The 23252-nt window shown below is 36.8% G+C and overlaps 1 protein-coding gene across 2 annotated transcripts; it reads left to right on the top strand.

Moving 5' to 3' along the window:
- The first annotated feature begins 663 nt into the window (after window positions 1-663).
- Window positions 664-21954, top strand: TRA2B (transformer 2 beta homolog). 2 transcript variants are annotated; one of them, XM_090275125.1, is made up of 10 exons: window positions 664-871; window positions 11639-11772; window positions 12795-12957; window positions 14435-14458; window positions 15292-15480; window positions 17549-17664; window positions 19092-19175; window positions 20226-20285; window positions 21049-21122; window positions 21551-21954. In XM_090275125.1, the coding sequence occupies exons 1-10, from the start codon at window positions 836-838 to the stop codon at window positions 21559-21561; spliced, it is 891 nt and encodes a 296-aa protein (XP_090131251.1). In that variant the 5' UTR covers window positions 664-835; the 3' UTR covers window positions 21562-21954. The 2 variants fall into 2 exon arrangements, with proteins under 2 accessions (XP_090131251.1, XP_090131255.1); XM_090275129.1 differs by lacking the exon at window positions 14435-14458.
- The last annotated feature ends 1298 nt before the right edge of the window (window positions 21955-23252 follow it).

Genomic DNA, 23252 nt, shown 5'->3' with positions numbered 1-23252 from the left:
AAAAGCTTGAGTTGTTCATTTCTGAAATTTTCCACTTCATACTTTCATACCATAGCTGACTGCATAGCTGAAACCATGTACAGTGAAGCCACAGATAAGGCGAGACTATTCTGTTATCCTGTTGGGTGACGGCAGAATTAATCTTCCCCCCTTGTAACATGTCTGTAGCACTTAAAACCGCAGTTTACATATGTATGTTTACCGGTCTCCTTAAAAGACCAGACTTCTTTAGAATGGAGATCATGTCCGACTTCAGTGCATCAAGATTTGGTAAAGTGTTTTGGCATTTAATACGTACTCAAACGAAGGTTTACTCAAGAAGGAAAAATCTACAATTAGGAGTAAATAAACGCAAAGTACACAACCCAGTACAGGGAAAACTGCCCTCTCAAATGGTTTCCCTGGAAAGTTCCACAAAAGAGTCAGAGGTTACCGCGTGGCCTCACTGCACCCCGTGGCGATCACCACAGAAGTCTACGGGCGAGCTTATTTTCCCGCCTCACAGAAACAGAGAGGAGCGTAGGACCCAGGGAGGGGTGGTGTAACGTCACATCCGTCTGGCGGCGCGCCATTGCTGAAAAGGGATACGAGCGCGGTGGGGCGGGACTAAGAAAGCGCGCGTTCTGGGTGGGGGTGGAGCCGGGTTAAAGACGCTGCGTCACGTCCGGGACACTTAGAGCCCTTGTGGGGACGGCGCGGAGCAGTTCGGCACCTTGCGGCTTTCGAAGTAGTGCGTTTTGGCAGCCTGCGGCGGAGCCTCTATAAAGAAGAAGCAAGAGGTTGGGCGTCTTCGATTGAAGCACTTCGAGCCGAGCAGCGGCAGCAGCTAGGAGTCATGAGCGACAGCGGCGAGCAGAACTACGGCGAGCGGGTACGTGGAGGTGCTGAAGGGGGCAGCTGTGTCGTCCTAGCTTCTTGGATCTCTTTCCTGGCCTGTTGGCCTTGGACCGGGAAACAGGCGGTTTTGGCTCCGAAGTCTGAGGGCCGGGAGGATGGGAGTCGGGTTAAAAAAAGTCTTTGTGAATAGTGTTTTTAGTCGTGAAAGAGGCCACAGGCAGGATTATATGGTCTCGTACCCGAGTTGACTGTTTTTTCCGTTACAAGGGGGGATTAAAAATGGCCGCTGCGTCCCCTCGGTGTTGGGGGAGGGGAGCGGTATTTTATTTCGCCGTTGCTCTCCTGCGAAGCCTCGCCGCAGCCATCTTGAGCTGGCGGGCTGGGCGCGCTGCCAAAAGCACAAAATGGCGGCGGAGCCGCGCGTTCTCTCAGGCCGGACTCGTGTCTCACAAAGCTACTTGGGGTTTAGAAAAAAAAAAGGCAACGTTCTTTGGAGTGTTTCACCAGTGTTTAGGTTAAGAATGGATCGTCTTATGCGCTCCCAGAGGGTGAAATAGAGTTGTTCTTGGGTCTGCTTTTAGTATGGGGAGAATTAATTTGAGGTAGATTAAATTCTCGGTCCGTTACTTTGAGAAAATTTAGCGCGCGGGCTTTGTGTTAGGTTTAAGTGGAGTCCTTTTTTTTTAAATATCGAAAGGGCTTTCAGTATCAAACTCAACAAAGTATCCAAATGAAATAAATGACGAGGTTTTCTTATATTAGGGAATAGATATTTTTCCACCAGGTGTGTGTAGGAAAATTTGGCGAGCAACGATTTATGGCGCGGTTATTTTCCTTTGTTTTAAGGCGTTCTAATTCTGTAGACCACAATTTGTGTCTGTCCTTTTTTATGTACTGTGTTTATTTTTAATCTCCGCCTCCCAGGTGTGGAGTTGGATGAAGAGTTGATTAAATGGCAGGGATAGGACAGGTCCCAGGTTTTAAGCAACATGATGTAAAGCCTGGTTGCGGGGTGTAGATTCTAATGAAAATGCAAACATGCAAGGCTTGCCCCCCAGAGTCTTGCATATTTGGAAGTTAAGGAGAATTTGTCAGAAAGGTAATAAAAAGCACCATGGAAGTTGATTTTTTAACTTGATAGGCATAAGTTGGGTGTTGTTCCTTGTTAAGTGGTTCTTTTCTGGTGGAGCCAGCAGTAATTGTCCGGTAATCTATCCAAATACCTTACCAAACGCATGAAATAGATTTGAGGTGGCTTAAAAATAAGCTGTTAGTTCCTGATAACATAGTGAACTTACTGTGCAACTTTGGAGCCAAAAATTATTTGGTTTGAATTAATCAGGCCTCTCCTTTATATTAAACAAAACAATTGTTGGGTACTTTTCCACTGTTCGGGGACTACAAAAATGACTGGTTTCTGTCTAGTGGAGCTCCCAGTTGACTATACCTTAATAATAACTTGTGGTGCACTTGTGGAGATGAAAACCTGCCCAGAGGAAAATAAATTAGTATGTTTTACATAAGGGGGAACATTGTAATTACAATAGGTCCTGATTTGAGACAGCTTAAGAGGTGTCATCTCATTAATTAGGATTTTTTTTATGAAGGGATGTATTATGTAGTAGAATATACATCCTAGTGTTTCACAATGCTGTTGCATAGAATAGGTAGCCACTAAATTATTATATAGAATGAGAGAAAGCTATAAAAAAAATTTGAAGCTACATAGAGATTAGTATTTCTTTCTTACCTAGAAGTCCTGACTTTTCCTGGGAAGGATTTCTAAACTTTGAAGTGGTGGGATACTTCCATTTTGTTTGGTTTGATGTTTGTATGTTGATTACTTTCCAACTGGTGGTTTGGAAACTCAGGTTGTTAGAACAGACCTAAAACAGACATGTGTTGAGACTCCCAAAGACTGCTTGGCAAACCATAAAGGTCAGTGGAACAGTTGCATGAAATGCCATCAAAAGGGTTAGGTAGGCAGAGCAGTCAGGTCGGATTGGCTAAAGTTGCATTCACGGCAGTAATTTGGGACAAGCCTGTAGCCTCTATGAAGCCTGAAAATTACTTTTATTCCACTAGGCTCTCAGACATTCCAAACTGGTCACGTAGATCACTAATAGATCTCAGTTCAGCTGTAATCTCATCCCTAATTCATCTAAGTCCAATCCAGACACTCGCACCTCCTAAAGTAACTAGAAATCCCCCACCCCCCCCATCCTTTAGACATTGGAAGTTCTTTCCTAACCAGAGTGGTGGTGTGTGTGCAGTAAATAAATTATCCTCTTAGAACTGTGGTTTAGTGTGTCCCTTTGTCTCAGTTTTAAATGCATGGGTAGGGTGTGTTCTTGGATGTTTGTGGTTCCTCTCAGTTTTATGGCAGTCTCCCTTTACCCTGGATTTTTGTGTCAGAGTGGGTTTAAATTCAAGAAATGTGTCAGTTAGAGTTGACTTCCCTGGTCTGGCCAAACCTGTGCAGAAGTAAAATTTTTTTTTCAAATTCACATCTCTTCCAGAATTTCCAAAATTTGCCCACATTTTTAATATTTACTTATGCAAAGGGGCTGACACCTTTGCCGTAAGTGGTGTTTTCTTAACAGTTAGATCAAAATTTGGTAGAATATGGCTATTTTTGTAGAAGTAATATGTTTGCACTGTAGGTACTTTAGTCTTATTTTCTATAGAAATGAAAAACATCTGGATACCATCCTGTCAAGCTGCCTTTCAGATTTTGAAGTTTTTTTTTTCTGTTTAAGCCAGGATTCCTTTTGTATTTGTTTTTAGCCCCAATTCCAAATTCTAATTTGCAAAACTGAGACATCTCAATCTATTTTCTAGAGAATTGTAGCATTGCACCAAATTCCTATAGTAAAGAATTGAATGTGTGTGGAGTGGGAAGAAATAGTTTGCATCCTTTTGTTTCACTGTGAGTGATTAGGTACGAGTTCCTTGAAGAAACCAGGTTTAATAAATGTTGTGATATTGTGCATATTGTCTGAACTAGAAGGTGGCATTTTCAAACTGAAATTCCAAGTGATTATACGGTAAGTAATACTGGTTTTTGTCAAAAATAATCGAAGAGGAATTCAGATACTGACAGATGTGTTAAATGGAGTTCACCTTGTACAGCCTTTTCCCTTATGGCCAAGTAAACCCCAAATCTAACTGATACATATTAATATTTTTATAGTTGACTTTTCACATTTATGCTGAAGAATGGGAGCTACAGTTGTGTGTCTTTTGAGTCTTAGCATTGTGTCTTGTTAATCAGTTTTACACATAAATTGTATTTTTTTTTCACAATGTATGATGATGCGGTGGGAATTGATGTTTAGGAAATTTAAGTGTATTATCAAGGGTCACACTGAATTAGATATTGCTAGTTTTGTTTTTAAGCTTCAAGCCAGGGAAAAGTTCTTAACTACAGCAAATAAGAGTAGTCAAGTTACCTAAAATCATGGCTTTGAATTGGGTTTTGGAGTTTAGTTTCAGGTTGTTACTTTTTATCAACATAGATGGCCTAATATGACACAGTATGAGATGAGGCCCCCGTTTTTGCATTGACTTCTGTGCTTAGATATTAGATTTAAAGGAAGTCTTCTGAAAGTCAAAAATCATACCTGTGTTTGCCTTTGCTGGAAAGTACTGAATCTTTTATGAAAGTACATTTAGGTACTGTTTTTGCAAGAGATCGCTCAGAAGCATGTGGGTACAACTGATTTAGGCATGTCAGGTGGTAGGTTTTTTCAGAGCATATTCTCAGTTTCAGGGTTTTTCTATTCAACCTTCTGGTAGAGTGGCTGCAGGAAAAGGTAAAATAGCCTTGATATTGATTTGAATATTTACCTTAGTGGCAGGATTGATTCGCTCCCTCCCAATTTTTAAAATATTAATTACCGTGTAATCAGCCTAATGAGTGCATTTTTTCCCCAACATTACGTGAATTCCAGTTGTAATCCCTAGAATCATTTTAACAGAAATTGTGTTGGTGATGGGACAAGTTTCTGCTTATTTCTAAGTAGGATCTCTTAACCAAATGCTCAGTAGTTGGGCTTCTGGTTTTATAAAGTAGCCACTTAGCTGAGTTGAAATAAACCTCATTTACATTATTTAGTAGTGTATGTTGTAGTTCAAATAGAAAAGAAGGAAAAAGGTTGGGAGGGGGTGATGAAATAACAGCAGGGAGGAGTCTGTATTGAAAAGTGGTGATACCTAGATCTTTGGCCTCAATTTCGGTATCTGTACACACTCTAGGAGCCCTAAGGGAAACCTGCTTGGGCATTCTGATTCCACGATTACATTTGTGCTGCCAGCAAACATTTCCCATTACATTTTAGTGATGGATATTAAAAGAAAACAAATTACCGTGACTCCCTTAAATAAAAAAGCTATTTAAATTTTTTCCTGGATTAAGTAAACAATAATTTACTTTTTAAAACTATTGAAAAATATAGTTTATTAAAAAGACATAAGAGTACTTCCCGCAACAGCCATGGCTGTCTCTGTGCCCAGAATAGGCATAAAGACAACTTTTTTTTTTTTTTTTTTTTTTTTTTAGGAAAGCTTTATATTATAATTAATTTTTCCAGAACGAAAATAAAACTAGGAGAGGAAACGAAAGATCATAAGGTGAAATGCAGGAAAACTAGGATGTTTTAGGAGGGCAGTATTTATTTTGTTTAGGGTGTTGAAGAAACACTATTATACTTTATTAATATTAAATTTTTTAGTAATTTTAGGAGCTGAGCTATAATTTTTCCCCATATTGCCACCTTTAAAAGTAGACTTTCTCCTTTGGACTGCAGATGATTTTAATATTTGTTCATTGTGGGGGGGAATTTACATATTTTCAAAATACCCACGTTGCATTTTAGTTGGTTCTGCTTTCCTTCATAGCTACTCAAATGTAGTGGTTGGCTGATTTGGTTTTAGTTCTAAATTTAGTAGTTGGACCATTCAAAATATAAAATCTCACTAGAGCAGCTTTCTAGGGATGGATAGGTTGAACACTTCTCTGTGGTCCACATTTTCAGATTCCATGACATTGCCTTTCTATAGAGCTCTTTAGATATCTGGTATGAAATGTGTGACATTAAATACATTTCTTGACCTTATCTAGACAAGTCACAATTTGTAAACCTCTCCAAACCCTGAGCCTTGTAATCATTGTGCAAACAAATTGTCCGTGCTTTCCTTCCTTGCACTTCTGTATTAACGTGTCACTTTTTTAACTTGAGTTGTGCTTTTGACACTTAACATATTTTCGATTGAATAAAATAAGAAGTGTGAATTGTAATTATAGTTCTTAAAATGTTAGATGAACAGTAAATGTTCAGTTGAGCACTTCACGTTCAACTTAATTAAGCATGATAAAGCTATTTGGAGTAGACAAACGAGGTTGATTACTATATATATTTTAGTAGCAACAGGAAGCTATATAGTTTCCGTTTTTTGAGCTGCATATTCTAGGTTTTTTTTTTTTTTAATCCAAGACGGGATTTTTTTTTTTCTAGTTTCAGTTTTGGCACTGGATTTTATCCTGGAGTTTTAAAATATTCTTCATCCTGTTCTTTTTCTATTAAGGTTAATGTTGAAGAAGGAAAATGCGGAAGTCGTCATTTGACAAGTTTTATAAATGAGTATTTGAAGCTCAGGAATAAGTGAAGCTGAAATTTGAAAAAAATAAAAGAAAGAATGCATGCTAATTATCAGACCAGAAGTCCCACTTGTAGAATATTGAGCAATTTGTGTGAAGTGGGGAAGATGAAAGAAGTCAGAATTTGAAACGGAAGAATGAAGAAAAGAAATAAAAATGAAGTTAAGATAAGAAGTAATCTGGAATCAGAAAGCACTACGCTAAGTAATTACTAGTCTGTTTATGTGTCCCTGTATATTTTGCTAAACATGCATGCATTATTTGTTTAATAGAAGAAAATATATACAGGGTAAAGAAGTGCCTTCCAGGGGAAACGTTTAAATTAGGTAATTCTAATTTTACCTTCTTAGTCAAATTTTTGAAATGCAATTTAAAAAAATGACCCTTTGTAGTCAAATAGCAGGCAGGAATGAGTTCTCTAGCATGGGTAACAGTTGGCTTCATGGTATTCTCTTTTGTTTTTTTCTCCCTAACTGATGATGCTTGGGCATGAATGATTACCTCCAGAGTTGGAACTGGTGGTCTCTGCCACCCCCCTGGATTTTTATAATGTACCTGACCCCTATCCTTCAGTACTGAGCAATGTATAAGGTTAGGGCATAGATGGGTTTACAGTTGTATGTGGAACACAGTTTATTTTCTTATATTAATTCCTAATTATTATTTTCTATACAAACAACTGTAAACCTACTTTTGCTCCTCCTTATATAATAGGATGTTGTCACAGTTTTCCTAAAGAATGTCACCAGGATGGTCATAAAACCAACCCCTCAAAATCCAAGCAAAGCGTTGAAGAGGAGGTTACTTTTGGCATTTATGAAAACATTGATTTCTTTCCAGATGGCAATAGTGGAAAGCTATGACCGCTTAGGTCTTAACTTTAAGATAGGATGCATGTGTGCTAAAGTCACAAGGATGATTGTTAATTCTTTCCTGTTTAATGCTTATTCCAGCTGAATGACAATGGTTATTGCTAAAAATCTAGTGGCTTCCCTTAGAATAAGGTGGGTCATGCATGCAAGTGAAAAGGATATCAAACTCAACATGGCAGTAGTAACAGGTGCTTCATTCATTTTCTTATTTTCTGTTATTAACGCATAGCTGTTACAATGATATAAGAGGTATAGACTGAAGTATCTTTATTCTGGTTTCCCACTCCCACCGCTTACTGGAAGAATAAATCCCATTTTCCTGTCTTATGTTTTGTTTTAGCTGAATAGAGTACCTTCAGTTAAATGGGACAAGTAACATATCCAAGTAATACGCAGTGGTAGCCAACTAACAACTGTCTTCTACCCTATTGGGGAAGCCAAAGTTACTACTTCTTTCTGAAATGAAGAACTTATAAAAATAACTTTTTCTCTCACCTGAAAACTATAATTTTATTAACCAATATCACCCCATTAAATTAGTAAAAATTAAAATTTAAAGAAAACTCTTCTCTGAAAGTTGTCAGATCTATCCCTCATGGAAAAAAGTGGTTTAAATTACATTTCCAGAGGGATCCATTTTCGGAGACTTTTAGGGCCTGTTGTCATTGTAAAATTGACCTTTTTATTTAGTTCTGTATCATGCAAGAAAATTATTTTTATAGGAGACCATTTCCAGCATTTGTTTCGCCCTGTTACTGTATTGTACGTTTTTTGCTACATACAAAGTTTATGTTAACTTTGCATTCTGAATTGCAGATTAGGCATAGTTGAGTTAAAAAGGCATGTGAATGGATATTTCTATTCAGGTCCATTGGTTCTTTTATTACGGGACCTGAAAGGCCCTTGGGGTCCAAATGAGAAAAGATGTATTGGTCTTCAAAGGGGAAGAAGGCAGTATAGGGTTTGATTAAATAGCTTAAGGTAGATGAAAAGTGAAAATAAACATTGATAGTATTCAACCATCCTCTCCATTTGGTGGTTTTGTCCTCCTTGGCCAGAGGCTTCCATTGCAACCCCCAAGCCCATGAAAAATAAGAGGGTGGGGGTCAGGCCTCTTGTCCTGGACAGTAAGGCACCTGCCCCAAGAGGGTTGATTAATGCTTTGGGGGCAGGGGAGGACAAGTGGAGCAGGGATAACAGAAGCAAAGTTCCAGGAAGATGCCTTTGCCAAGAAAAACCAGATATGTAAGATGGCATAAAACTTCAGAAGTGGACTTAATCAGTGAGACTTAGCATCATAAAAATGGTGCTTTTAAGGACTGTAGGTACCCAACTCTAGACCTAGTAAAATCGGCTCTAGTTTGGGGACTTGGTGTTTTGAATGCTGCATAGGTTTACAGGACCCAGTTTTAAGTAATTTATGGCATCCAGTTCTTTTTAATAATACAGGAGAAACATAGCAATTGGGTGGTTATTCCCACCTGCATCACTTTTTTCAAAAACTTCTTCTAAGATCTACTGCCTTCTTAGAAGAGGGTGATGATGATCTTTTGTTGGTGGCTCAGTTTGTTTTTTCCTGATGTGTTCCCTGTAGGTTTCAAATAAGTATATAATAACAAAGCTTCAATATAAGAACTGAATACCTCGAGCAATTTTTAGGGAGTTTTTGTCTTTATTTTAATTAATGCTTCTCATCTTACTTTCAAGATCCTTTTCCTTGAGGTGCTGATGTCCAGAGTAGTGCTTTTTTGGTAGGGTTTTAATGTGTTAACGACTGTAGCTTTGTCAGCTGCAAGTGGATTTGAAATTTTCCTTGTGTATAGACAGTTTTCCCAGCTGGCTTTACAGATTAATTAGGCTGTAGATTAAGGTTTAAAGTTAACTATATGCTTTTAGATTTGGCTATTAATTTTAGGTCTCGCTTCTTCTAGACAGGCTGTTTCCCTGCATGTATTTCCAAACCAGCTAATGGCCAATATAACTACAAAGGGGTTTAACTTCTTTTAAGAAAATCCCTGATGAGAAAAGTAGGTGGAGGCATTGTTTAGATATTAGACTAACCAAGTATAAGTATAGAAGGAAAAAGCTTTGCATTCTGGTATTTCCCCTGTTCCTGGTATATAAGAAATGATCACTCACAAGATACTTGCAGATAGCCAATTAGTTTCAGAAGCTGAGTGAAAAGTCTCATTTCACAGCTACTGTATCTTTGACTCTTGATCTGTTAGAATATCATGGGGGAAATCTTAAGGCTTTCTACTATCTCTTAGTGGTGATAAGCATCTCAGCATGGAATATGGTGGTTCTGTTCAATGAAGCTAGAGGCTTAAAGAAGAGGGATATTGACTTTTCCTTTCCAATCAGATCCCTAGGCTGACTGGTTTCTGTTAACTGCCATAACTTTGTTGGTAATCTTTTTTTTAACTCTTTATTGTGCTCTCCCTTCCAGAGCAAGTTTTTGGTTTGTGTCTCCCCTTCCCCCATTAAATGTTATCATTATTCCATGAGGTAGTCTTTCTAGCACTGGAATAAACAAAGGCATTTAGTAACTCTAGGGTCCCTGTTACACTATCTTCTAGATTAGTTTTGTTTTTTTTAAATCTTTACATGGAGGAAAGAATGGAAAGTTTCACATTTCCTATCACATCACACAATGTTTTTTATAAGGACTTTGAAATGTTGGAAAGTTTCTTAGGTTGTCTCGGGTCTACAGAGCAGAACTGATTTTATCAGCTGAGTTAGTCTCCTCTTCCCTGTTCTAATCTACACGTTTTAATATCTGTTCTGTGTTTCATATAATTTTTTTCTTGGTGTCATAGGAAGGCTCCTCCAAACTTTCTCCATTATGCCGTAAATCCAGAGCATAGTCTAATATGTTGGGGACTGTACTTTAAAAAAAATCCTGTCTTCTACACCCCTACTCCCACCCCAAGAATTGCCAAGATATTCTAAAGGTCTGCCACACAGGGAGGTCTCTTTGTGATTTTTATTCAGCATCTTCAAAGTTGATTCTTCCCTGTGCATTAAAATTGGTTTCCTTTTGAGTCTGACCGTTTTTTTCTCTTATCTTGGGTGGAAAACTCATGGACTGTATGCCTTTTAATTTGCCTAAGATTGTATAACTGAAAATGAAGGTAGTTTTGCTTGATGATACTTCAGTTAGCTTAGCTATCAGTGTGAGTGTGGGTGTTCTCTTTATCCAGTTTTCTGTTTCTGCACCTTGCCAGAATGTTTCTCTGGTTGCATTACTTGTTACATTTGTATGCCTTTTCTGCTGATGAGTTGACCATTGATGAACTACTAGTTATCCTATTTACTCATTTTATTACTAGACTTTTTTTGTTTTGAGAGCTGCTTCCTTTTTATGCCGCTTACCTACTGGCTAGTCCTAGTTTTGATTGGGAAAAGCTGTGGGTGTATAGTGTATGCCTAGACTTCGGTTTTTGCGTGTAATTCCTGAATTCCCTTTCTGAGCCTAGATTAGAAGCCTCTGAGCTAATGTTCTGGTTTCAATATGTATTTTAGATAGGTTTTTAAACTTATTTTCACTTTGCCCTGGCTCATCTCCATTTAACTGAGGAAGCTCTGGCACCCTCTCAACTCTTAACCTTTGCCACAATTCCCTGCCTTTCTGCTGTAGCTCCATCTGGTTCCTTTGAGGATCTTATAGGGCCTCCCACCATGGTTATGGAACAGGGTCTAGTGTTCTTCAAGCTGGTCCTTGCTTTCCACTAGGCTTCTACATTTCTCTAGTACTTGAAAAAGGTTGTCCTTGTCTCTTTCCCACTGAATAATAAATATCTGAAAAGCTGAGGTCTTATTTAAAGTGAAAAGCATTTTAAAAGTAAGTTATGAATTTCATAGGGTTTTGTTTTTATTGATGGTAACTTGATTGAAATAGGTATGAAGTATAGGTGTCATAGTTATTAATAAGGTTCTTTCTCACTCTAGTCTTTACAGAGTAACATTCCCTAAACACAGTCCTTGGGCAGTCCCTCAGCTGCTTGGCTTTGACACCTCTTTCTGAAGAGAGTGGGGTCAGTTAACTCTTATCCCTGCTCCCCATAAAAGGTGGAAGTTAAAATTAATTGACTTATGTCAATTGGAGCAATGTAATTGTTACACCAGGTATATTCAGTTCCTGCCCTTACCTATGTTTTCTTATCTTGGAAGGGGATTGCTCTCCCTCACCATTTATCTCACAGCAACTTATTTGTTTTTAAAGTTGCCCAGAAAGTATACAAATTAAACTTTTGGCATCTACGTGTAGGAATCCCGTTCTGCTTCCAGAAGTGGAAGTGCTCATGGATCTGGGAAATCTGCAAGGCATACCCCTGCAAGGTCTCGCTCCAAGGAAGATTCCAGGCGTTCCAGATCAAAGTCCAGGTCCAGATCTGAATCTAGGTAAGAAAGACTGTCTTGGGATTTCCTTCTGTTACTCTTATAGCTTTGAAATTGGTTTGAGCTTTGTAAACTAGGAAGATAGAGAGGGTTAGATCATTTGTTGGCCTGTATTAATGCTAGTACTAGAAAGGAACTTAATTGATAAGTTCTGGGAGACAGAAGACTTAGTGGTTAAGAGCCTGGGCTTTTGAGTTAGGCTTCAAATCTTACCTCTGTTTTTTCTGGCTTGGGCAGATTACTTAACCTTTTTCCACTTTAGCTTGCTTATCTATAAAGGCAAGTTAGTAACAGTTCTTCAGAATTGTTGTGAGGATTCAGTATGAGTTTTAAGTAAATTGCTTATTAGTATGGCAAATACACTGCAGAGCATGTCTTTCAGTAACTGCAATTTTTGATAAATAGGTGTAGTCTAGTATTATATACATGTATGTATAAAATAAAAATAATACTGCAGCACACTATTTTTCAAATGTTGGTCAAGAGTAGCCCATGCAACCTGGTTTGCCCAGGACAACCTCAGTTTACGCCTGTTGTCGGGCATAATTAACAGCAGCTCATCTCTTACAATGTGTCCTTCCTGGTTTAGGTGACAAGTCATGATCACTCTAGTTTAAGGGCAGCACTGCTGGGGGGAAAACTACTGGTGATTTTTATCTTCAGTGACTGGTGTGGGCATAATGGGAGAAGCAGAAATATAGGGTGGTATTCTGAGGGGGAGAGGTAGGCACAAATCAAGCTAGTATGAAATGCATGTTTTCTGATATTGGAAAAATTGAAAATGTTTGTTTTTATTATTTTAAGAAATATTGGAAGAGAGCTAGTGGTTTTGGAACTCTTCCTGTAGGGTTGAATTGACTATTGCTACAGCAGAAAACTTTATTTCACTTAATTGGTTTATGTTAGTTACATGCCTGGATTGTGTTCCGTCCTCTGAAGTTGAACTCTAGAATAGAGTATTTAAATAATTGTAAGCCATATCTTGTCAGCTACTTAGTCATAACCTTGAGGCCTTTGTTTTGCAGGTCTAGATCCAGAAGAAGTTCTCGAAGGCACTATACAAGGTCACGATCTCGGTCTCGCTCCCATAGACGGTCCCGTAGCAGGTCTTACAGTCGAGATTATCGAAGACGTCATAGCCACAGTCATTCTCCCATGTCTACTCGCAGGCGTCATGTCGGGAATCGGGTAAGATGAAAAATATTTTGTTTTTGAAGCAATAAACTTCTAACACCATTTTATTTAATGAAGTCTTTTCTCTGGGGTTTTTTGTTTGTTTGGAAGTTAAGAGCTGATTTTAATTGACCGTGGAGCATTAGCAAGCAGTGAATCCATGAATTACCTTTTGAGGCTCTTTTTAGTGTTTTGAGATAAGTCTCTTTAAAAAGTATATCTTCCTGCCGAGGCGGCTTAGTTGGAATGCCACGGTTGCAGGTTCAATCCTGAAGAATCAACCCCATGAAGGCATAAATAAGTGGAGCAGCAAATTGATGTCTCTAAAATTAATTAAAAAGGGTGTCTGCCATGTAATGGTCTACATTTGGGCGATCAGTTTTTGTTTTGTTTTTTAAGATTTATTTACTTTCAGAGAAAGAGGAAACGAAGGAGAAAGAGGGGTAAAGGATGTGCTAGAGATATAGCGATAGGTTGCTTCGCACACCTGTAACCTAGAGATGTGAACTGAGTGAGAATCGAACCAGCGATCTTTTGGTCCACAGGCCAGCGTGAGACACAACAACCAGAACTCAGTTATATATTTAAATGTAACATTTTCACGTTAATTCAGCAAATGAAATCTCCATTATGCATTGCTGTTATGAGTTTGTTAGGTCATATAGAGCGCATACACATAATCTATTGCATATTAATGTTAACTCCAGTTTTCTGGGTTTGAATACCTTTTAAAGCATAATGCTTTCTGACTTTACCATTTAATTTTAATAAACAGCTTTCAGGTATTGAGGCTTTTTCTTGTCCCCCCATGAGGGGTTCCAAATGAGGTGGCATTTAGTGTGTTTATATTTTGACTTCATTGTATAATCCAAATGGCTTTGTTAGGTGTGTGTTTTTGAGAGTGCAGTGGAATTTTGTAGTAAATGAAAACTTGGGTTAAATTTCGTTAGGCAACTGGAATGTCAGCAAGATGTGGCTTGTTTTTCTTTATTATAATTGCAAGCGAACTGCTTAAATACCTGTTAAAGTTTAGTACATATCTTTGACATCATTTGTGTGTATATATGTGAAGGGTTTGTATAACTAATGTTTCTAAAAATAGAATCAAGCTGATCATGCCCTGTATCTTTGGCAATTTTAAGCATTCTATTGTATGGGCAGCATATCTTAATTCAGCATTTTAATAGTTTGTCATTTATTTCTCTTGCTTGTGTAGACAATGCTATTCTGAGTATCTTTATATGTACGTATTCTGAATGTGTGGACATTACTTAGAATAAATTCTAAGAAAGAGAATCACTTGCTCAAATTGCCCTCTAATCTACCCCCAACAGTTTACTTTACTTTTTAATATTTTTAATAGTATGTGCCCCTTTATCCATCCACTTAATTCTAAGGTTGATTATTCCTGTTGTAATAATCCTTTCTGCCCATTCTTAAACATGCTTGCAGCACTTGCTGTGACACATTAATTTTTTTTTTTTTCTTCTAGAAAAGGGAAGGAAAGGAGTTAGAGGTGAGAGGGAAACTCCCAGTCCACCTCAAGGGGCCCGCGGGGGGGCGGGGGGGAGGGGGGATAAGGGGATGGGTAGAGACTCCCGGTCACCCAGAAGGGTCCGTAGGAATTGCCTCTACACACATTAATTTTTTTTAAGTGTTTATTAGTCTGTTTATTATCTATTGGGTTGACCAAAAAGTTCATTTAGTCTTTGCTGTACAATAGTTTTAGTAGCTTACTTAGTTGTCTAACTTCATTTGAAACAACTTCATTCGAAACAATTTTGTTAGATTGTATTGTGATAGCTGTCATATCAGCGAGCACTTTAAAAAATTTATCAAAATTGGTGAATTTTTGTGCAGCCATTTTAATTTTGAAGATGGAAGGAGATACGCAACATCTTTGGCGTATTGTGCTTTATTTATTTTAAGAAAGGTAAAAATGCAACCAAAAAAGGGGGGGAAAGATTTGTGCACTGTATGGAGAAGGTGTTGTGACTGATCAAATGTGTCAAAAGTGGGTTGCGAAGTTTCTTGGTACTTAAAGACATTTTGGCCAAATAATTCTTTGCTGTGGGGCTGTCTTATGCATTGGAAGGTGTTTGACAGCACCCCCGGCCTCTACCCACTAGAAGCCCATAGCGGAGATAGCTGACATATTCAAAATATCCAAATCAATAAAGTTAATGGTGGAAATGAAAAATGTGTCTTATGGGAAAAAACCATACGGACTTTTTGGCCATCCCCATTCTTTTTATTGGTAGTGGCATTTTTTATTTTATTTTATTTATTTTTTGCTAATTTGTGTATGGTTCCCTTTTAAAAGTTTAAAATCCATTTTTGTATTTCTAGGCAAATCCTGATCCCAACTGTTGTCTTGGGGTATTTGGATTGAGCTTGTACACTACAGAAAGAGATCTAAGAGAGGTCTTCTCTAAATATGGTCCAATTGCTGATGTGTCTATTGTATATGACCAGCAGTCTAGACGTTCAAGAGGATTTGCCTTTGTATATTTTGAAAATGTTGATGATGCCAAGGAAGTAAGTAAAACCCTATATGTACCTTGTAAAATAGCAGTCATAATGTGAATTCCCAGGTACTAAAAAAAGAAGTGCAGTAGTCCTTCTCTATATCGCGGTTCACTTATCATGGCCTCATTGTATCACGGGATTTTTTGGTGCTATATACATACGATGGTAAAGTTAAGTAGGTTTAAGAGTATAGAATATGTTTAGGAACATAAGTAGTATTTATAAAAGTGTGGAAAAGGTTAATAAGGGACTGGGAATGGTTTCTAAGTATGTGGGAAGGGTTTACAAAGTCTTAAAATATAAATAAATACTAAAGTAAACTTAAGGTTCCTACTTCACAGATTTTCACCTATCGTGGGGTGGGTCTAGAACATAATACCTGCGATAAGTGAGGGAATACTAAGAAATTTTGTTTTTATATTATAAAGAGGATGTGTAGATGTAGCTTGAAGTACATTCTTTTGGGAACAGATTGGAGTCGGTCGTACTTTGAACTTTCTCAGCCTTTTATTGTGGAAAATTTCAAATATATACAGAATACCAAAAAAAGTATGACTTAGAGTAATTGGTTCTATTACCCCCTACTTCAGTATACTTAACTTCTAGCCTGCTGTACTCCATCCAGCTCAGTCACCCACCACTACAAGAATGTTCATACTCTTTAGAATATTTAATCAATGTTGATTACAATGAGCAATTTTCTATGATGGAGAACTGCTAAAAATGGTAGTTATAACTAAGGAAGAAACCAGTTTTGAATATATATTGACAAAATGATTTCATATTTAGATGTTAATTGAGGCAGAATTCAGAAAGTAAATTTTTTGTACTGTGTAGACTAAAAGTGAAAGTTCAGTGTGTATATCTGGGCCACATTTTAAGAATTTGGACTCATTTGCATGTAAATAGATGGTTGAAATCATCTCCAAGGGATATATAGGGAAGAGAAAAGCTTAGAAACAATGAAAAACCATTTGAGGCCAGTGTTGAGATTGGTAATTCACCTCTAGATAAAATAATATTTATGAAAACTAGTAATTTTGAAAATCATATGTGACCTCTGAACTACTAAAAGAAGAATCAAAAACTAAATGAAAGTAATTATAACGAATGACTTAAATTTAAGAGATTGGGAGGGATGCTTTCATATGTCAGTCAGCGTTGCTTTAGTAATAATTGATGCCCAAAGATATTAATAGGGATTTTCCAAGATTCACTAATAGTATATGCCTGATTTCCCTAGTTTTTTGCTACAGGACCACAGTTAGCTTTTTGAAGAATAGCATATTTTGTATCAGAATCAGTAGTGACAGTCAGAACCTGTCTTCTGAAGGCTTAAACTTTCAATATAGAGAATAACAGAATTGGAATTAGAAATTAAAATCCACTTAGGTAGAGGGATGTTCTTTAAATGAGTTGTAAACTGCTAAGACTTTAGAGTAGGGATATTTAAATTTTTATTTATTTTGCTCTGAAATATGTACAGTTTCAGTTACTATATATTCTAGATGAAGGAACTATATTCCAGCTTTTTACTTCCATAGCAGGGATCCATCAACTTGTATGTTAAAGTTAGACTAAATATTTGAGGCCATGTGAGCTACTTTTCAACCCTGCCATTGTAATGCAAAAGCAGCCATGGATAAATATGTAAATTAATGAGTGGGGCTCAAAACATTATTTGTGGCCTCTGATACTTACTTGATTTCATATAGTTTTCATTTATTGTAAAATTTTATTCCCAGCCATTTCAAATTTTAGCTCATGCATCATAGTTTGCCAACTATACACTGTTTTAGAGCTAGAAACACGAAATTTATTTTTAGGTGGCTTAATTCAAGTATTTCATGGTTTAAATTGGCCTTTAGCTTTTTTGATAAACTCTTGAGGTTTTTATGGCTAACTTTTAAAAATTTAATGGAGGAAACAACCTAAAGTTTAGGCCATAATGTTCTATCAATGTTAAATAATTTAATGCATCTAAATGAAACATCCAATCCAGTTGGACGTTATATGATTACTGGATAGTTTGTGACTTTTTCCAGGATGTATGTAACAACTAAATGTGTTTTTTAAGGCAAAAGAGCGTGCCAATGGAATGGAGCTTGATGGACGTAGAATCAGAGTTGATTTCTCCATAACAAAAAGACCACATACCCCAACACCAGGAATTTACATGGGGAGACCTACCTAGTAAGTTTATTTTCAAGGTAAAAATTTGATTGTCAGTGTGTTCACTTCCTGCAAGAAAAGAAATACATGAACTGCATGGAAATCTTTGGCATTTTATCTGATCTTGCCACAGTAGAAATCATTTTTCCTTTTTTTTTTTTTTTTTTTTTTTAACTTGCTAAATCTATTTGATGGAATATATTCAGAGGGAACTTTCTGTTTGTGTCAGAAATTCTGAATAACATTATATTACGTAGATACCATCTCACTTTATCATTAAAAAAAAAAACATATAGTTTGCTTTGCAGGGTAATTAAATGTTTCTGATTAGACCATTTTACCCAGAGTGGAAACTTAACCATTATAGTTAAAATCAAGTTTGTATAAATCATACTCAAGTGTGTTTTTTAGTTTTTGTTTCTTAAACGGACTGAAAAAGCATAGGCTTCAGTTTTTACACTGAGCTGATGGGATACAGTTCTCCTTTGTCCTCATTCTTAATATGTGTATATTACAGGAAACTCTAAAAATTGAATTCATTTTTTTAAATAGCTATTTATTTATTTATTTTTAGATTTTATTTATTTTGGAGGGAAGGGGAGAGAAACATCAGTGTGTCGTTGCCTCTTGCGCGCCCTCAACTGGGGACCTTGTCTGCAACCCAGGCTTGTGCCCGGATTGGGAATTGAACCCATGACCCTTTGGTTCGCAAGCCGGTGCGCAATCTACTAAGCCACCCCAGCCAGGCTGAATATAATATTTTTATATTAGAGAATTGTGCCATAAAAGCCCTGTTTCTAATAGGCTAAACATTTTCCAACTCTCAAAACCATATTCTCCATATGATTTTCCTCCAGAGAAAATGTGCAATTGACAAATTGACTAAAGTTGAAAGCAAGTTAAAATATATTTCTGTACCTTGTTATAACGGAAGCAAAGGCGTATTATTTATTCACTATCAAGAATTAAAATGGGAGCAATGCTCATATTTCAGTTAATTTATAGGCATGCCTATGAATTTTTTGCCTATAAGAGAATAAACACTTGAGCAGTTTCCCAGTCATGTCCATGGAACTTGGCTGTGTAGGTCGTGTTGCCCTTAAAGTCCATGTGAGCATGGCATTCCTCTGCTGCTAATAAATCTATGAACTTTTCTTTTCAAGACTATTTTTGGAAAGCAGGGAAGGGAGAAAGAAGGAAACATTAATGTGCAAAGGGTACATCAGATGGGTTACCTCTTGCACACCTACAACTGGGGACCTGGCCCCACAACCCAGGCATGTGCCCTGACTGGGAATTGAACCAGTGACCTTTAGGTTTGCAGGCTGCCACTCAATCTACTAGGTCACACCAGCAAGGACACCGAATGGTTTTTAACAGTCAGCCGTGTCTAGAAGGATAGGAAAAGGCCACTTGATACTTGATTGAGAATACATTATTATTCACAGTGGCAGCTCACGCCGTCGTGATTACTATGACAGAGGATACGATCGAGGCTATGATGATCGGGACTACTATAGCAGGTCATACAGGTAAGTTAATAATATGGCCAGAAACTTGAAGGAAGCATCAACTTTTCTGATTATCAGTTGCAACATAATTTAAAGCACCACTGTACTTGTGGCCTTCAATAAAAGCATTACCTTGTATATCAAGATATCCAGTGCTAGAGTTTAAACTAGATTTTAAGGTTTTGCATCTTTTTAAATTAACATGTATATTTTAAGCATGACAGTGGAAACAATGAGGGAATGTACTTCAGTGTCCTTTCCCCTCTTACAGCACAAAATAAAGCTGTTTTTGTGGAAAGTTAATGCTTTTATGAAGCAAATTTTGGGGCATATCTAAGTGTATTACATGAGACAGTAAAAGGCAGATAAAACTTGATTCTCTGTAGAGTCCATAAAAGTAATTATTTAAGAATAATAGTTTAGTATTAACAGTGGTAGGTTCAACGCCAAACTTGATAAATCTTTAGGGGTTGGTAGCGAAATGCCTGTCATACTTGAGAAACAAAAGATCTCTTTGAGAAAGACTTAAAAAAGTAGAGGTTTCCTTTATTTTAGCAACAGCAGGTAATTTAGATCTTGCCTTGTCAGAATGAAATTGTGTAATAAGTATTGACCACAGTAGTAATCCTTGGCACCTAATTTGGTGTGGTGTTGGGGTATGGATATCTTCTTTTGCACACTATTTGGTAATGTTTAAGAAGTTGGCAATTGGGCGATTGTTGATGTGTTTTATTACTCGTTATCTATGGAAATGTGTCCTTAAAGGGTGCTCTTGACATCGTCCAGCATTTTATTGCAGGCAGCAAGTATTTTTGCATTAAATGGCATTTGAGGGTTTGATTTGTGGAAGCTGAGATGGTTAAAGTGGTAGGCTTGATTTTTATTTTAATTAAATTGAACATTTACTTAGAAATATTCTTTGTTTTAATGATGCCTGTTTTAGCCACCAGAGAGAGCTCTATGCTAGTTTATAAGAAGTTATTCTACTTATAAGAAACTAGCTTTCATTTTCACATGTATAGTGTGTTTTTTCAAAAACCTATAAAAATAAATGCATTTCTGCCTTCACAGAGGAGGAGGTGGAGGAGGAGGAGGATGGAGAGCTGCTCAAGACAGGGATCAGATTTACAGGTATGCAAGGAGAGAGGGTTTAAAATCTGTACAATAGTAGAAATGGCTCACACGAAGACTTTACTAGTATTTTGGTAGTTAAATTATAAATGGAGTCACACAAAATTAGATTGCATGGAACTTATAAAATACTGTATTGTAACTGAAGCCAAGTGATGTGTCCATTGCTTTGTGTTTTCAGAAATTAATTGGGCTTTTACTTAGTGGTACCATCTTGTACTTATTTAATGAGAAAATGTTATAAACTAAGGTCATTGACAAGAACCCATATTTTTAGTCTTTATTCCTCGTAGCTATCCTTGTACTACATTTTATTTGTTGGCTTTTTATAAGGATTCTGGAATAAGCATGTGAACACTCAGAACAGTCTTAAAAAATGAAATCACTTTGATGCACTGGGAAAATTGTTTTTTGGGGGTGTAGCAGTTCATGTGGGTGTTGTTGGAATTAGTGGAAATGATTTTTTCTTTAATATTGCACTTAATATGATTTAAAATTGGTTAGCAGATTATCAGTGGATCGCATATAGTAAGGGGTATTTGCCTTTCAATAAGTTTTGAGTGATTTGGTACTGGACATACTGTGCTTCAGTCTCAAGACTAAAACAGACCTTGAAATCCCATTAATAATGTAAAATTTTTGAAGATAATTTGATGGCCTTCTAGTTTTAGAAACTTAAGAATGAAAGGATTGTGTATAATCTTTGTTGTTTAATCTAATTGTCACCTGTGGAGTCTTAGACGGTTTTGACATTTGTCTACAGAAGACGGTCACCTTCTCCTTACTATAGTCGTGGAGGATATAGATCACGCTCCAGATCTCGATCATACTCGCCTCGTAAGTTTTTGTCTTTATATGATTTAGTTTATGTATTGTAATTTTACCACACAGCACAGTAACTTTCTTTTGCTGAGAAAGGATGAAAACAACCCTTGGGGCCTTGCTGCTAATTAAAATAGTAAATGCATAGTATATTCTGTCACCATCTGCAGCCTTTTTTTTTTTTTTAAGGAGTGCTTGTAATTTTTGCACAACTTAGGAACATCTGAGTGACTTGAAAACTTGGCTAATAATGAGTTAAACGTCCCAGTTTTTTCTCTTGTTTCACATTGGTTCATTTCTTCTTGTGTGAAAGTCTTACTCTATTTTCAAAAAAGAGAATATGGTACATAGGAATGTCTGAATGGCAGTGTAAAATTCTCAAAATTAAATATACTTGATAATCAGTTCTCATTGTTGATGCATATTTATTTTTTTCATCCCAGGTCGCTATTAAAGCATGAAGTGGAAGACTTCCAGAAACATGCCCTAGAGTTTGGATATTGTTTGTGGACAATATTTTTTATTGTCTCCTGTTTAAAAAGTGAACAGTGCCTAGTGAAGTTAGGTGACTTTTACACCTTTTATGATGACTACTTTTGGTGGAGTTGAAATGCTGTTCTCATTCTGCATTTGTGTAGTTCGGTGCTTTGTTCAAAGTTAAGTGTTTTCAGAAAAGTATGTTTTGCATGTATTTTTTTACAGTCTAAATTTTGACTGCTGAGAAGTTTCTATTGTACAAAACTTCATTTAAAAGGTTTTTCTACTGAATCCAGGGTATTCTGAAGATCGAAGCCTGTGTGTAAAATGCTACCAAATGGCAAAAAGCAACAATAAAGTTTGATTTTTACTTTTCTTTCTAACATATCAGTGCTTAGCAGAACTGTTCAGATTAGGTTGTCGGTAGTAAATATGAAGACAAAAATGCCCGTTTTTCTTCAGTCCATGAAACATAACATACTTATACCTGCAACTAAGTGTTAAAAATTATGCTCTGTAACTCAGTACTGCTAGTATTAGAACTAACAATCTTTCAATAACAGCAAATGCTTAATGCTTATATAAATGTGGATTTGTCAGCCTTTATATAATCTGTATTTATAGCAGGGAGTAAGAAAAGAGTTACACAATGTATAGCTTTAAAGGCTATTTCTTAAAGCTGTTTTACGGGAATAGCGGTATTTCAACTGGTTATCAGTAAGTGACAATACATTCCACCACAAATGTACTCTCGTTCTAGCTTTTAGACTATATTTAAAAAAATAAACTGGGTGCTTCAGAGTTTGGGAAAAGAGAAGGGAACACTACTGTGTTGTGAATGAACTGAAGACTGCCTGTTCATTTTTTAAATATTATTTTCAGATCCTTTGCTTACCAGAGGAGGCCCAATTTCACTCAAATGTTTTGAGAACTGTGTTAAATAAATGCAAATGAAAAGTAAAAGGCTGGTATAACTCAGTTTACAAAGGACATTTTGTTTATTTTAACCTTGTCACCTAAAATTAGAGTTGATATATAGTTTTTAGTCCCTTATGCAGTGTCCCTTGGGCTGAGAATGTATTTTTGGTGCAGGTTAAAAAATAAAAACACCACAAAGCATAATTTGCATATTAGAAAATAGGTTACAAGCGAGTAACTAGATATTGAAGTATCTCACTTGGAGGTGTCCCCTTATTAAATAACGAGTCTTCATGCTTGCCCTGATAGTGACTGAAATATATGTTCTCAGAATTGTTTTTATCTGCATTTTGGTTATTTGCATGACCAGTTTAAGGGGAATTGGTATAGGTAGGTAATTTTGTTGGCCTGCTGACCTTGTAGTATAGGCATACCACAGAGATACTGCGGGTTTGTTTCCATACCTTGCCAACTAAGTGAGTTTTGTGAATTTTTTTATTGCCCGGTGCATGGAAAAGTGATGTTTATACTGTACTATAGTCTTATGCAGTGCAGTAGTATTGTCTTTATAGACAAGGTACATACTTTAATTTTAAAATATTGCTTAAAAAGGCTAACCATCTAAAACTTCAGGTCTTTACCTTTTGCTGGTGGTGGGTCTTGCCTTGATATTGGTGAAAGTTCAGGGCCTTCAAAACACAGTAAATGAGTATGCCTGTACTTACCATATTTAATATGTCCAAGGTACTT

Source organism: Furipterus horrens, unplaced genomic scaffold, assembly GCF_987537825.1.
Source record: "Furipterus horrens unplaced genomic scaffold, mFurHor1.1.pri manual_scaffold_1, whole genome shotgun sequence".
Taxonomy (NCBI): domain Eukaryota; kingdom Metazoa; phylum Chordata; class Mammalia; order Chiroptera; family Furipteridae; genus Furipterus; species Furipterus horrens.
The sequence above is the reverse complement of the archived record's forward strand: the minus strand, read 5'-3'. Positions and strand labels throughout refer to the sequence as shown.

What these genes read in the sequence shown, in the direction of transcription:
- TRA2B (XM_090275125.1), top strand. Translation starts at nt 836, where the DNA reads ATGAGCGACAGCGGCGAGCAGAACTACGGCGAGCGG. An exon ending in GGCGTCATGTCGGGAATCGG is followed by an intron (nt 12,958 to 14,434) that starts GTAAGATGAAAA and finishes TTTTTCTTCTAG; the next exon opens with AAAAGGGAAGGAAAGGAGTT. An exon ending in GGGAAGGAAAGGAGTTAGAG is followed by an intron (nt 14,459 to 15,291) that starts GTGAGAGGGAAA and finishes TTGTATTTCTAG; the next exon opens with GCAAATCCTGATCCCAACTG.